The 12,144-nt window shown below is 44.8% G+C and overlaps 1 protein-coding gene across 1 annotated transcript in view; it reads right to left on the bottom strand.

Moving 5' to 3' along the window:
- Window positions 1-12,144, bottom strand: part of SCFD2 (sec1 family domain containing 2) — a 400,263-nt gene that overhangs the window by 26,377 nt on the left and 361,742 nt on the right. Inside the window, exon 7 of the mRNA XM_069594121.1 lies at window positions 4,877-5,011. Within this exon, the coding sequence (XP_069450222.1) occupies window positions 4,877-5,011 (135 nt within the window). The remainder of the gene's footprint in view (window positions 1-4,876; window positions 5,012-12,144) is intronic.

Raw genomic sequence — 12,144 nt, forward strand, 5'->3', positions numbered from 1 at the left:
AAACTTCTAGAATTCAAACACCGCTCTTGCTGGGCTGGACAGCCAATCCTACACTTAGGCGGAGGGCGGATGGTATTTTTCCAAAGTGGCCTCAATGATATTTTCTGCTCCTCATGCTCTGGTTCCCTTTTTAACAGGAAGAAAGCAGGTTCCTCCCCTCGAACCCAGGAAGGCATTTGTGACTGCCTCGACCGACAGACCACTGTGGGAATGATGCTCTGCGGCTTCTGAGGTTCCCACCTGGTGCTCTCTCTCAGGATGCTTGTCCTTGGAATGCGGCTGCCTTGCTGTGAGGAAGCTCAGGCCACGTGGAGAAGCCTGTGTGGAGAGGAACTGAGGCCTTCAGCTCACAGGCCGGGCTGAGCTACCAGTTGATGGTCAGCATAACCTTGGAGGCAAATTCTTCTCTGCTGAGCTCTGCCCAGACAGCACATTCATGAATAAAATAAATGATCAATGATATTTAAAGCCAGTGTTTCAACACGGCTTCTGATGCACCCATTGATAACCGGGACAGGCGGGGATGAGAGACTTGTCTGGAGAGTCTGATTTATACAGGAAAGCGTGCTAAAGCAATGGAAGGAAAGTGACTTCAACAAGCTGCAGTCTGATATCAGCACATGAGGTTCTGACTGTACTAAGGGCAGAACCCAGCCGCCTTGACTTCCCTCTCACAGAGGATTTGTTTGCTGCAGAGAATCTTGGACACATGGGCGTATCCCCTAACTTCCACCATCTGCAGACACGTACATCAATGAGACTGAATGCTGTGAGCCACTTTGGAGCATCTGGAATGGAAGTCTCATTTCCCTACAGCACAGAGGCTGTCTGAGGGGCACTTGTGGGGTGGAGCATTTGCCCTCTCCCAGGATGTGGAGACAACTTCTGTAGGGCTCCTGGTGGAGTTAGAGGCCCGAGTTGTTTTGGGCTTCTGCCTCCATCCCCCAGGTGAGGCCCAGCTGGCCTCTCCTTCCTTGAACCATCTCATCACAGCACATGTACGGAATCTCACAGGCTCTACAGCTTGCCCCAGGTGGGACGGTCTGTGTCCCCTGAGACTGAGGACACCCAGGCTGGACTCACAGGGGAGAACAAGGGGGTCTGGAAAACCACAGTGCGGTTGTACAAACACAGCTGTCCACAGGCGCTGAGACTCCATGTCTCTTAGCAAGACCAAGTCAGGAGTGAGAGAGGACATGGCTCGTGGCTCTGTGGGGAGGTGTCTAGTCTCTCCTATGTGATTCACTTGTTCACCCAGCAGTCGATCTGTATGCACCAAATGCCCACATGTTGGCTCCGCACAGGGATACAAAGATTCTCAAGGTGGCTCTTGGGAACCACACTCAGACCAGGACCATGAACTTGTAAAAATAAAAATAGCAAATATGTACTTAGCACTTACTGTAGGACAGGCACCATTGTAAATACTTTGTATGTATGAACTCACTTCATTCTCACAACAGCCCTATAAAGTGGCTACTATCATCCTCCTCAATTTATAGTCTGCAGAGAGTCGGACATGACTGAGTGACTTTCACTTCACTTCAATGTGTAATGATAAAGATGTATAATGATAAAGCAAGGAGTACGTGCAGCCGCAGAGGTGTGTGCGGAAGGTGTGGAGCCCTGACGATACCCTGGGGCCTGGGAACCCCTCTCCTATGGTCTTGCTATCACCGCTGTGGGGCCCACAGCACACCCTGCGGGAACATCTACCGGTCTACTTACTAGCACATCTCTCCCCGGCTTCTCACCCCCTGCCTAGGCTACAGGTCCTCCCTCTGACGACTCTGAGCCGATGTCATCTGTGAAACCAGAGGCGAGCAGCTCCGCTCCCTTTCCAGCACCACGGCTCTCCTATTTGGACGAGCAGTACTCCAAGCCGAGAAGGAGGCCACATGGACACCTTTATTCCATCAGGTTCTGTTTGTTTGCTCCTTTCAGGCTCAGCTTCGGTTGGCTCTGAGTGAGAAGGGGGTAAACAGGCCCCAGAGGCAAAGAGTAGGGCAGCGAGTGGCAGGAAAGCAACGGCTGTTGGCCGCTAATACAGAATGAAGCTGCAGCGTGTGGAGGCAACCCAACACCACTGCACACATTTCTCCTCCCGGGGCTGTACGGCCCACGAGTCCCTGGACTGAGTCCCAGAGAAGCAGTGCCAGCAGATGACCCCGGGAGAGCACCCTCACCTGGGCTGTTCTGAGGATCACTCCGGGCCGGGAGCTGATTGAGGCACTGCATAGATACTGGAGAGGGAAAGCATCTGTGCTAATGAGGCATCAGGAAGAAAAGGATTTATGACACATGAATACTGAACTTCCAAGAGAATACCTAGTAGCATCCTGGTGCCGAGAAACGTTGTGTGTAAGAGCGTGGACTTTGGAATAAGATAGGTCTAGGGACGAATCCTGGCATCCCAGCGGGCAGGATGGCCCAACCCTAGCCTTCTGAAAGTTTCTGTCTGCTGCGTACCCCTTCTGGGCTTCAGTTTCCCCATGGGTAAAGCAGGGATAATGAAAGGGTCATCGTGAGGTTTGAATGTGAGAATGGCTGATCCCCGGGTACAGGTGACCACAGCTTAGCTGCCTGACTTTGGTAGCGAGAAGCCTCAGAGAACAGGACCAGGGAGACTGGTGAATGGCCGCGGCCATGAGAGCCTCTGCCGCCTCCCTCCACATCCTCTTCTTTCCACTGGCCTTAAACCAAAGGAGAAGACATCCTCTCCCGATGGCACACCCCTGTGTCAAAGATGGAGCTCCATAGGAAATCAAAGGTGGTTCCTCAAAGCCCTAGTGTTCTTCTTTTCATTTACTGCAGGTTTTTCAAACCCTGACACGTCGGCTGCCAGTAACTTTCCTTGCCAAGTTCTCTGGAATGATGGTAAGAGCCAGCCATAGAGGCCCAGGTAGAAACAAAACGAAACGATTCTCCCTTGGGGTGCTGGGGTGGGGAGGGTCTGCCTAGCCCACCAAGACTCTCCCACCACCTGCAGACAAATGAGATGCCCCTGGTAAGTGAGTGCAGAGGCCCAGCAGCTGGGGGCTGAGCATTGGTCCTGGCAGCTGCTGGGAGAATGCATGATTCTTTTTCCTAAATCCGTTAAATGGAAACCTCCCTTTGGGATCCATCTCTGGGGGCAGGAGCATCTCTGCATGAGCCCTAACTCCAGGGATTTGAATGGAGAGAAACATGGCAGCCCAGTGATGGCCCAGGACAGTTCTAAACATCTCCCCAGGCAAAGCCCGTCTTAGGACAGTGAAGCTTCCAACTGCGAGGAGAGCTGCAGAAAACACACTGTAGAGTTTAAAAGGGTAATTAAAAGATATGATGTCTCATGGTTCATGAAACAGTGATGGAAAATGCAAGTGGACAATCCTCCTACAACAGATGGTCTCTGTTGGCCGTCGGAGAGTTGCAAAGTCCATTAGTGTATTAAAGGCACTGTGACATATGACAGCAAAGACTTTTGGTTTAATTTTCTGTTTAACTGAGGGTTTTCTGAACATATTTTGTCACAGAACCCTTTTGCCAGGAAACTGTTCTTTTGTGGAACATCACTGGAGAGTTATGTTCGGGCAAGTTAGGTGTCTCACTGACACCGTGGCTCTCTGCAAATCAGAAACTCCCGCAGTGAGCAGAGCATGGGCGGGTTCGAGCCTCCACTTGGGCCCTTGGCCAGACTATGGATGCAGCAGGCTGACTGCAAAAGGTCACAGTGGGCTGTCCTCAGACCTGAGCGACCAGGGCAGGGAAGTCCACACTTCTTATTTTAGTTTCTCTTCAAGGTTAAGTCCAAGCTTATGAATGAAGCAATAGAGTACTCAGGCAGAGAAAGTCAGAGAGCATGTCTAGCCGGGAAGCATCTGTAAAAACCAGCCAGTATGAAGAGCTGCTAGACAACCCTGGCTCACATCTACACAGGAGCCCTTGAACACTTTTGAGACGCTGATCTGTGCTGTATTATTAAAAACAAGAAACAAAAAACAGATAGAGGGAAAATGCCCAGCCACATGTTGCATCAGAAGTTGATGATGACTGGGAGCACTGGGGAGGAGACCTAGCATCCATTCCAGGTGCTCACTGCTTGGTTTAGAGTCTGACTGGCTTCCGCCCTCTGGCTTTTGGAGCGGACCAGTTTTCCTGGCATATGCATTTATTGAACTCTGAAAGGCCAGATTGTCTATGAAGATTAATTCATGATTTCAAAGACGCTTTGAAACTGGCAAAACATTCTGTTATTTCCAAGAGTTATTACAACCGAAATCCTGGCATAGACAAGGAGGTCAGCCTGTAATCTCATTTAGATCTTTTTAAATTTAGAAACTTTACAGTGGGTTAAAAATAGATCACATTTGTGTACTTTGCCTCCTTTCATCTCCACTGCAAAGGCGGTTTGGTAATTTTGACTTAGCCTCGATATTAGCCAGAGAAATTCTCGTACTTGTCACCGGGGAGTCTGCTAAGCCAAAATAAAAGTCATTTTCAAATGGATTTTGGGATGATGCTGGTTATATGACTGAGGAGAGTTACTTGTTATCCACACAGTAAGCTCTAGAATTAAGGGTACAAGACTACCACCAAGATCTGTATGTGGATTTGTGTTAAGTGAAAATGTGAACCAGGAGGGATATTTTCAGTAGTGCTACCCTGGAGGGCTATGTCCTTACCTATTGATCACAAAAGGATCATAATACTTAGGTCAAGGGAAACTAGAGGGTCAGGCTGTTTATAAGCAAAAGTTACATGACGATTGTACCTGGTTTCAGAAAGGCCAGACATTCTCTTCTGCGATACTCACCAGGGTTAAGGAGGTACCAGCATTTTCAAGTCCAGCAAAGATAGCATGACACTTAGGATTACCTCGTCATGGTGACTTTACCTTCATGAACATGCTGAATCCAGTTTTAAGGAGATCAGTGAGGCCTGAAGACATATGTTCAATGTCAACTGGATCCGGCTTCTCGGGATTAAATATTTCCTCCACGACCTGCTTCAACAATGGTTTATAGGATGCCTGGAAAGACAAAATATTGTGCTGTAAGTAAAAGAGTTTGTTTGCTTGTCTGGAGAGAGGATAGTTTTATCTGTACCAAACGAAGCAAAACAAGTTTATTTTTGATCCTGAGCAATGGCTATGGTTTTGTGTATGTGTGAAAAGATAATATAACAACACTGACTTTTTGGGAAAAATGTCTATTCCACTACACTGGCACTATTCTTTGTTTCTCATACTCCCTTCCACAAGCAAACAACTCTTACCAGAGCTATAGTTATAGGATGGCTAATTTTTCAATCTAGATTTAAAGTGACAATTTAATGTATGAAGTATAAGTTCAGTTCAGTTGCTCAGTCATGTCCGACTCTTTGCAACCCAAAAGACTGCAGCACGCTAGGCTTCCCTAATGTGTCCATCACCAACCCTCCCCTGTCCATCACCAACTCCCAGAGCTTGCTCAAACTCATGTTCGTCAAGTCAGTGATGCCATCCAACCATATCTCTGTCGTCCCCTTCTCCTCCTGCCTTCAATCTTTTCCAGCATTCAGGTCTTTTCTAATGAGCCAGCTCTTTGCATCAGGTGGCCAGTGTATTGGAACTGCAGCATCAGCATCAGTCCTTCCAATGAATATTCAGGTTTGATTTCCTTCAGGATTGACTGGTTTGATCTCCTTGCAGTCCAAGGGACTCTCAAGAGTCTTCTCCAATACCACAGTTCAAAAGCATCAATTTTTTGGCACTCAGCTTTCTTTATGGTCTAATTCTCACATCCATACATGACTACTGGAAAAACCATAGGTTTGACTAGATGGACATTTGCTGGCAAAGTAATGTCTCTGCTTTTTAACATGCTGTCTAGGTTGGTCATAGCTTTTCTTCCAAGGAAAGAGTGTCTTTTAATTTCATAGCTGCAGTCACCATCTGCAGTGATTTTGGAGCCCCCAAAATAAAGTCTCTCACTGTTTCCATTGTTTCCCCATCTTTTTGCCATGAAGAGATGGGACTGGTTGCCATGATCTTCGTTTTCTGAATGTTGAGTTTTAAGCCAGGTTTTTCACTCTCCTCTTTCACTTTCATCAAGAGGCTCTTTAGTTTCTCTTCATTTTCTGCCATAAGGGTGGTGTCATTTGCCTATCTGAGGTTATTGATATGTCTCCCAGCAATTTGGTTCCAGCTTGTGCTTCGTCCAGCCTGGCATTTCGCACAATGTAAGTTAAATAAGCAGGGTGACAATATACAGCCTTGACATACTCCTTTCCCTATTTGGAACCAGTCTGTTGTTCCATGTCCAGTGCTAACTGTTGCTTCTTGACCTGCATACAGATTTCTCAGGAGACAGGTAAGGTGGTCTGGTATTCCCATCTCTTGAAAAATTTTCCACAGTTTGTTGTGATCCACAGTCAAAGGCTTTAGCATAGTCAATGAAGCAGAAGTAGACATTTCTCTGGAACTCTCTTGCGTTCTCTAAGATCCAGCAGATGTTGGCAATTTGATCTCTGGCTACCCTGCCTTTTCTAAAAACCAGCTTGAATTTCTGGAGGTTCTTGGTTCATGTACTGTTGAAACCTAGCTTGGGGAATTTTGAGCATTACTTTGCCAGCGTGTGAGATGAGGACAATTATTCAGTATTTTGAACATTCTTTGGCATTGTCCTTCTTTGGGATTAGAATGAAAACGGATCTTTTCCAGTCCTGTGGCCACTCCTGAGTTTTCCAAATTTGCTGGCATATTGAGTGTGGCACTTTCACAGCATCATCTTTTAGAATCTGAAATAGCTCAGCTGGAATTCCATCACTTCCACTAGCTTTGTTCGTAGAGATGCTTCCTAAGGCCCACTTGACTTCACATTCCAGGATGTCTGGCTCTAGGTGAGTTGTCCCACCATCATGGTTATCTGGGTCATTAAGATCTTTTCTCTATAGTTCTCCTGTGAGAACTCTCTCTCTCTTGCCACCTCTTCCTAATATCTTCTGCTTCTGTTAGGTACATACCATTATTTTACCCATCTTTGCATGAAATGTTCCCTTGGTATCTTTAATTTTCTTGAAGAGATCTCTAGTCTTTCCCATTCTATTATTTCCCTCTCTTTCTTTGCATTGATCATTTAGGAAGGCTTTCTTATCTCTCCTTGCTATTGTTTGGAACTCTCCATTCAGATGGATATATGTTTCCTTTTCTCCCTTTCCTTTTGCTTCTCTTCTTTTCTCAGCTATCTGTAAGCCCTCCTCAGACAACCATTTTCCCTTTTTGCATTTCTTTTTCTTGGGGATGGTTTCGATCACTGCCTCCTGTACAGTGTTAGGAACCTCTGTCCATAGTTCTTCAGGCACTCTGTCTATCAGATATAATCCTTTGAATCTATTTGTCACTTCCACTGTACAATCAAAAGGGATTACATTTAGGTCATACCTGAATGGTCTAGAGGTTTTCCCTACTCTCTTCAATTTAAGTCTGAATTTGGCAATAAGGAGTTCATGATCTGAGCCACAGTCAGCTCCCGGTCTTGTTTTCACTGACTATATAGAACTTCTCCATCTTCGACTGCAAAGAATATAATCAGTTTGATTTTGGTGTTGATCATCTGGGGAAGTCCATGTGTAGAGTCATCTCTTGTGTTGCTGGGAGAGGGTGTTTATTATGACTGGTGCATTCTCTTGGCAAAACTCTGTTAGCCTTTGCCCTGCTTCATTTTGTACTCCAAGGCCAAACTTGCCTGTTATTCCAGGTATCCCTTGACTTCCTATTTTTGCATTCCAGTTCCGTATGATGAAAAGGACACCTTTTTTTGATGTTAGTTCTAGAAGGTCTTGTAGGTCTTCACAGAACTGTTCAACTTCAGCTTCTTTGGCATTAGTGATTGGGGCATAGACTTGGATTACTGGGATATTGAATGGTTTGCCTTGGAAATGAACAGAGATCATTTTGTCATTTTTTTAGACTGCACCCAAATATTGCATTTTGGACTCTTGTTGATATTGAGGGCTACTCCATTTCTTCTAAGGGATTCTTGCTCACAATAGTAGTTATAATGGTCATCTGAATTAAATTCACCCATTCTGGTCCATTTTAGCTTACTGATTCCTAAAATGTCAATATTCATTCTTGCCATCTCCTGTTTGACCACTTCCAATTTACCTTGATTTATGGACTTCACATTCCAGGTTTCTATGCTTCGGACTTTACTTCCATCACCAGTCACATCCACAGCTGGATGCTGTTTTTGCTTTGATTCAGCCCCTTACTTCTTTCTGGAGCTATTTCTCCACTCTTCTCTAGTAGGATATTGAGCACCTACTGATGTGGGGAGTTCATCTTTCAGTGTCATATCTTTTTGCTTTTTCATACTCTTCATGGGGTCCTCAAGGCAAGAATACTGAAGTGGTTTGCTATTCCCTTCATCATGAAGTATGCTGAAAAGCAAAATACTGTCAACTTAGATAGACATGAAGATGCTCTCAGGTCTTTCCTAAACATCCTTAGAATTATGCTCCCTTCCTTAGGATCCCAAATGTTTTCTTACAACGTATTGTCACTGACCAAGCCCAAAGAGATCTCTTTTTTCTAGAGAAGTCAACTCCAAGTACAACTTGCCCACAAAAAGAAGCCAAGTTACCCCAAAGATATCTGACCAAGGTCAGGACTTAGAGAAAGGATGCCACGTGAACAATAAGAATCTCAGTAGGGGACTTCCCTGGACACTCCCAACACAGGGGGCCTGGGTTCAATCCCTGATCCCGGAACTAGATCCCACATGCTGCAACTAAAGATTCCACATGTCACAACTAAGACCTGGCACAGTTAAATAAATGAATAAATTAAAAAAAAAAAGAATTTCAGTAGAATTAAGTGGATGTGAATTTACAATACCTACAGTTTGGTAAATGGTGCTACATCTATCCAGGTTTTGGTAATATTTGGAGGCAGCTGCCTCTGACCAAATGTGTATTCTAAGCAAATTCCCTTCCTCCTTTCCTTGGGTCTCCTTACTACCAAGCTTTTCCTCTCTCCTTCCCTTCCCATCAGCTGGACTGCTTTCCTCTCAGTCGTGTTGCTGCCTTTGCTGCTCCAGTTCTGTATGGCACCCCAGTGAAACCATGAAGGGTGAAGGAAGAGGGGTGTCTACCCTCAAAGCACTCTGCTGTATCTATCACAGACTCAGGAAAGCCAGCGCTGCAGAGATGCGGTGATCTATCACAGACTCAGGAAAGCCAGCGCTGCAGAGATGCAGTGAACTGTGTCTCTCTTTGTACTGGCCAGATCTGTGACCGACCTCTAGCCAGTGTTGAGGACATCTGGGGTGCTGACTTCATCTCTGGCCTCGTCCTGCTTTCCCTACAGTCATGTTTTACTCTTAGTTTCCCCTTATTCCAACTTTCTTACTTGAAATATCTTAGAAGTAAATCAGGGTATAAATCATCACAATCCTAAACAATCACTTAGCTAGAAGGCAACTAGTGCATTTAACAGGGATAAGATGCAGGGAGAAATAACAACTGTTGAATTGAAGCTGCAGCTCTCCTCTGTTTATTAATCAAACAGACCATGGCATGCCCAGAGATCTCATAGGCAGATGCTCATGAAAGGGAGAGCACTGTGCAGAGACAGGGAATTTTATAAAGAAACAAAACTACAAGTCAACCTCCTCATTATAAAGCTGTAACACCAAGTTAGATTTTTAAAATTTATCATACAGGCAAAAATGCAGAGGTTTGAAAATATACTCTTTTGACGAGGTCACAGGGAAACAGACATGCTCATATACTGCTGGTGGGAGTGTAAATTGTTACAATCAGCACAGAGAGTAATCTGGAGATACCTGTCAAAGTTATGAATGCATCTGACCTAGCAATCCCACATCTAAAACTTAATCCTACAAATATGCTACTGTATGCAAATGAGATCTATAAAAGTCTATTTGTTACAGCAAAAGATTGGAAACTCATGTGCCCATCAATAGGGAGCTGTTTAATAAATGGAATCCATCTCCATGAAGGAATGCTGTGGAAGTTTAGAGGGGAACTCTGTGTTGATAGGAAAAAGCAAGGTGAATAAACTGTGAGTGGAGAAAGCAAGATGAGGAACAGTATGAATAATGGGCGTTTGTGTAAACTGTGCCAAAGGGAATATGAAAGTTTGCACTTGCTGAAACATGCAAAAAATAAACTCAGGTGTGATATACAGAACCACCATGAGCAGTGATCATGAAGTGGGGGACCGGACAAGAGACGAAGATGGGAGGAAGTCTTTTCACTGTATTCCTTTTTTACAAAGTATAGTTAAAACACTACCATACCCACACACATCAATACCCACACATACTCCCACAGATCAAGAACGGTCTTTTTTTTCCTCACTTGTTAAAAATTAGTAAGTTATTTATGTCTGGAAGAGGTTGTAATAAAGCACACGAAAATGTAAACAAGGGCTAATGCTAGGTTCTGCAAGTAGGGGACTCTATTTTCTTCTTTTTCCAAAACTTCAGAAATTAACAGGTATATTTCTGGAATTGAAACAATCCAATATGTATTTTCAATGTTAAAAAAAAAGTTCACAGAATGGCCTCTGACTTTTCCAAATCCTCCTCCCCGAGTAAACTGTCTTGAGTAATTTTCTACCATCTCAGCCTTTCTGGATATTTAATCTCTTAAACTTTAATCTCTCTAAACTGCTCTCCAAGGAGAAGTCCTTTGGCCAATACTCTGCTAACTTATCAAATATTCATCAACTGCTTCCTTAGAAATAGAACCAGTTTTTGGCCAGGCACATGATCAATTGGCTGAAAGACTTCATTCTGCAGCCTTTCTTGCTGCTGAGTCTGGAAGTTTTGGAGAATGATATGCAAGGAGAAGGGGAGTGGGTCTTCTAGAAGCTTTCCTCCCCTTTCTCTTTTTTGCTGCCTGGAATATGAAAGTGATGGTGGCAGCCCCAGCAGCCACTGTGGAAAACTGAACCATTTCTTGGAGATGCTAGAGCAGAGGGCTGGAAGAAATCTGGGTCAGTGGAGACTCATGGCATTACTACAGCGCAGATGGACTGAATCAGAACCTACATATGTGACAAGACGAAACCTTACATGTTTGAGCCATTGTGTTTCAGATCTCTGCTACTTGCAGCTTAATAAAATTCTGTTACGAAGCACAAAGGGAAGATAAATAAAAAGCCCACTTTTCTTTCCCGGAGCTTATAGTTATTTATTAGTCTACCTATAGTTATACAAACTAACATTGGGCAGAACCAGAGAGATACACATAGGCTGCCACATTTAAGAGAGGAAGGAGAATACCCCTCAACCTACAGAAACCAAAAGAAGGCTGTTGCTCACCATAGGATGCACCTTCAGTAAGTAGGATGAGCAGTGACCTCAAGAAGAGCTCAGGAATAGGAAAAAGGCCGTCCTGTTGTCCAGCAAAAATATTATGTCGGGGCCCCCTCTGTACAAGGCACAGGGTACCAGGGTGGCAGGACTGTGCTCAGGGCCCCAGAAACCCCTGTGTAGACTGGAGACAGGAAAAGAAGGAAGCATGGAGGGTTAGACATCCCCTTTCTCCCTTGCTCTACTTTCAGCTCAGCCCTGCGGAATGCAGCTCCAGGGAGAAAGGCCCTTCGAGTCAGCCTCCCCTTGAGGGTGAGCAGAGATTTGGAAGTGCTATTCCCTTAACACCTTCATTCTTGGGACTTTGTGACCATGGAATGCTACTGGGCAGGGCTGTAAACATGTTTTATTATTTTTTAAGATATGTAGATAACATTTATTTAGATTGAGAAAAGCAGCCACAAATTAAGTACGGAAAAGTCACAGATAACAGGCACATCACATAATCCAGAGAAATAGTCAAAGTGCTTTTCTTAATGAACTGCCTCTCATACCTCTGTAATACTCATTTTTTCTCTTGACTGAACTCTCTCCTATGACATTCTCACATGAGAGCAATTTTTAAAAGTAATTTTATTTTTAATTTTGGCTGTGTTGGGCCTTCACTGTTGCATGGGCTTTTCTAGTTGCAGGGAGGTGGGGCTACTCCCTAGATGTGATGCTGGGCCTTCTCACTGCAGTGGTTTCCCTTGCTGCACAGCACGGGCTCTAGGGCACGCAGACTTCAGTTGTTGTGGCTCCCAGTCTCTAGAGAGCAGGCTCAACAGTTAAAGCACAT

This window comes from Ovis canadensis, chromosome 6 (assembly GCF_042477335.2).
Source record: "Ovis canadensis isolate MfBH-ARS-UI-01 breed Bighorn chromosome 6, ARS-UI_OviCan_v2, whole genome shotgun sequence".
Classification (NCBI taxonomy): domain Eukaryota; kingdom Metazoa; phylum Chordata; class Mammalia; order Artiodactyla; family Bovidae; genus Ovis; species Ovis canadensis.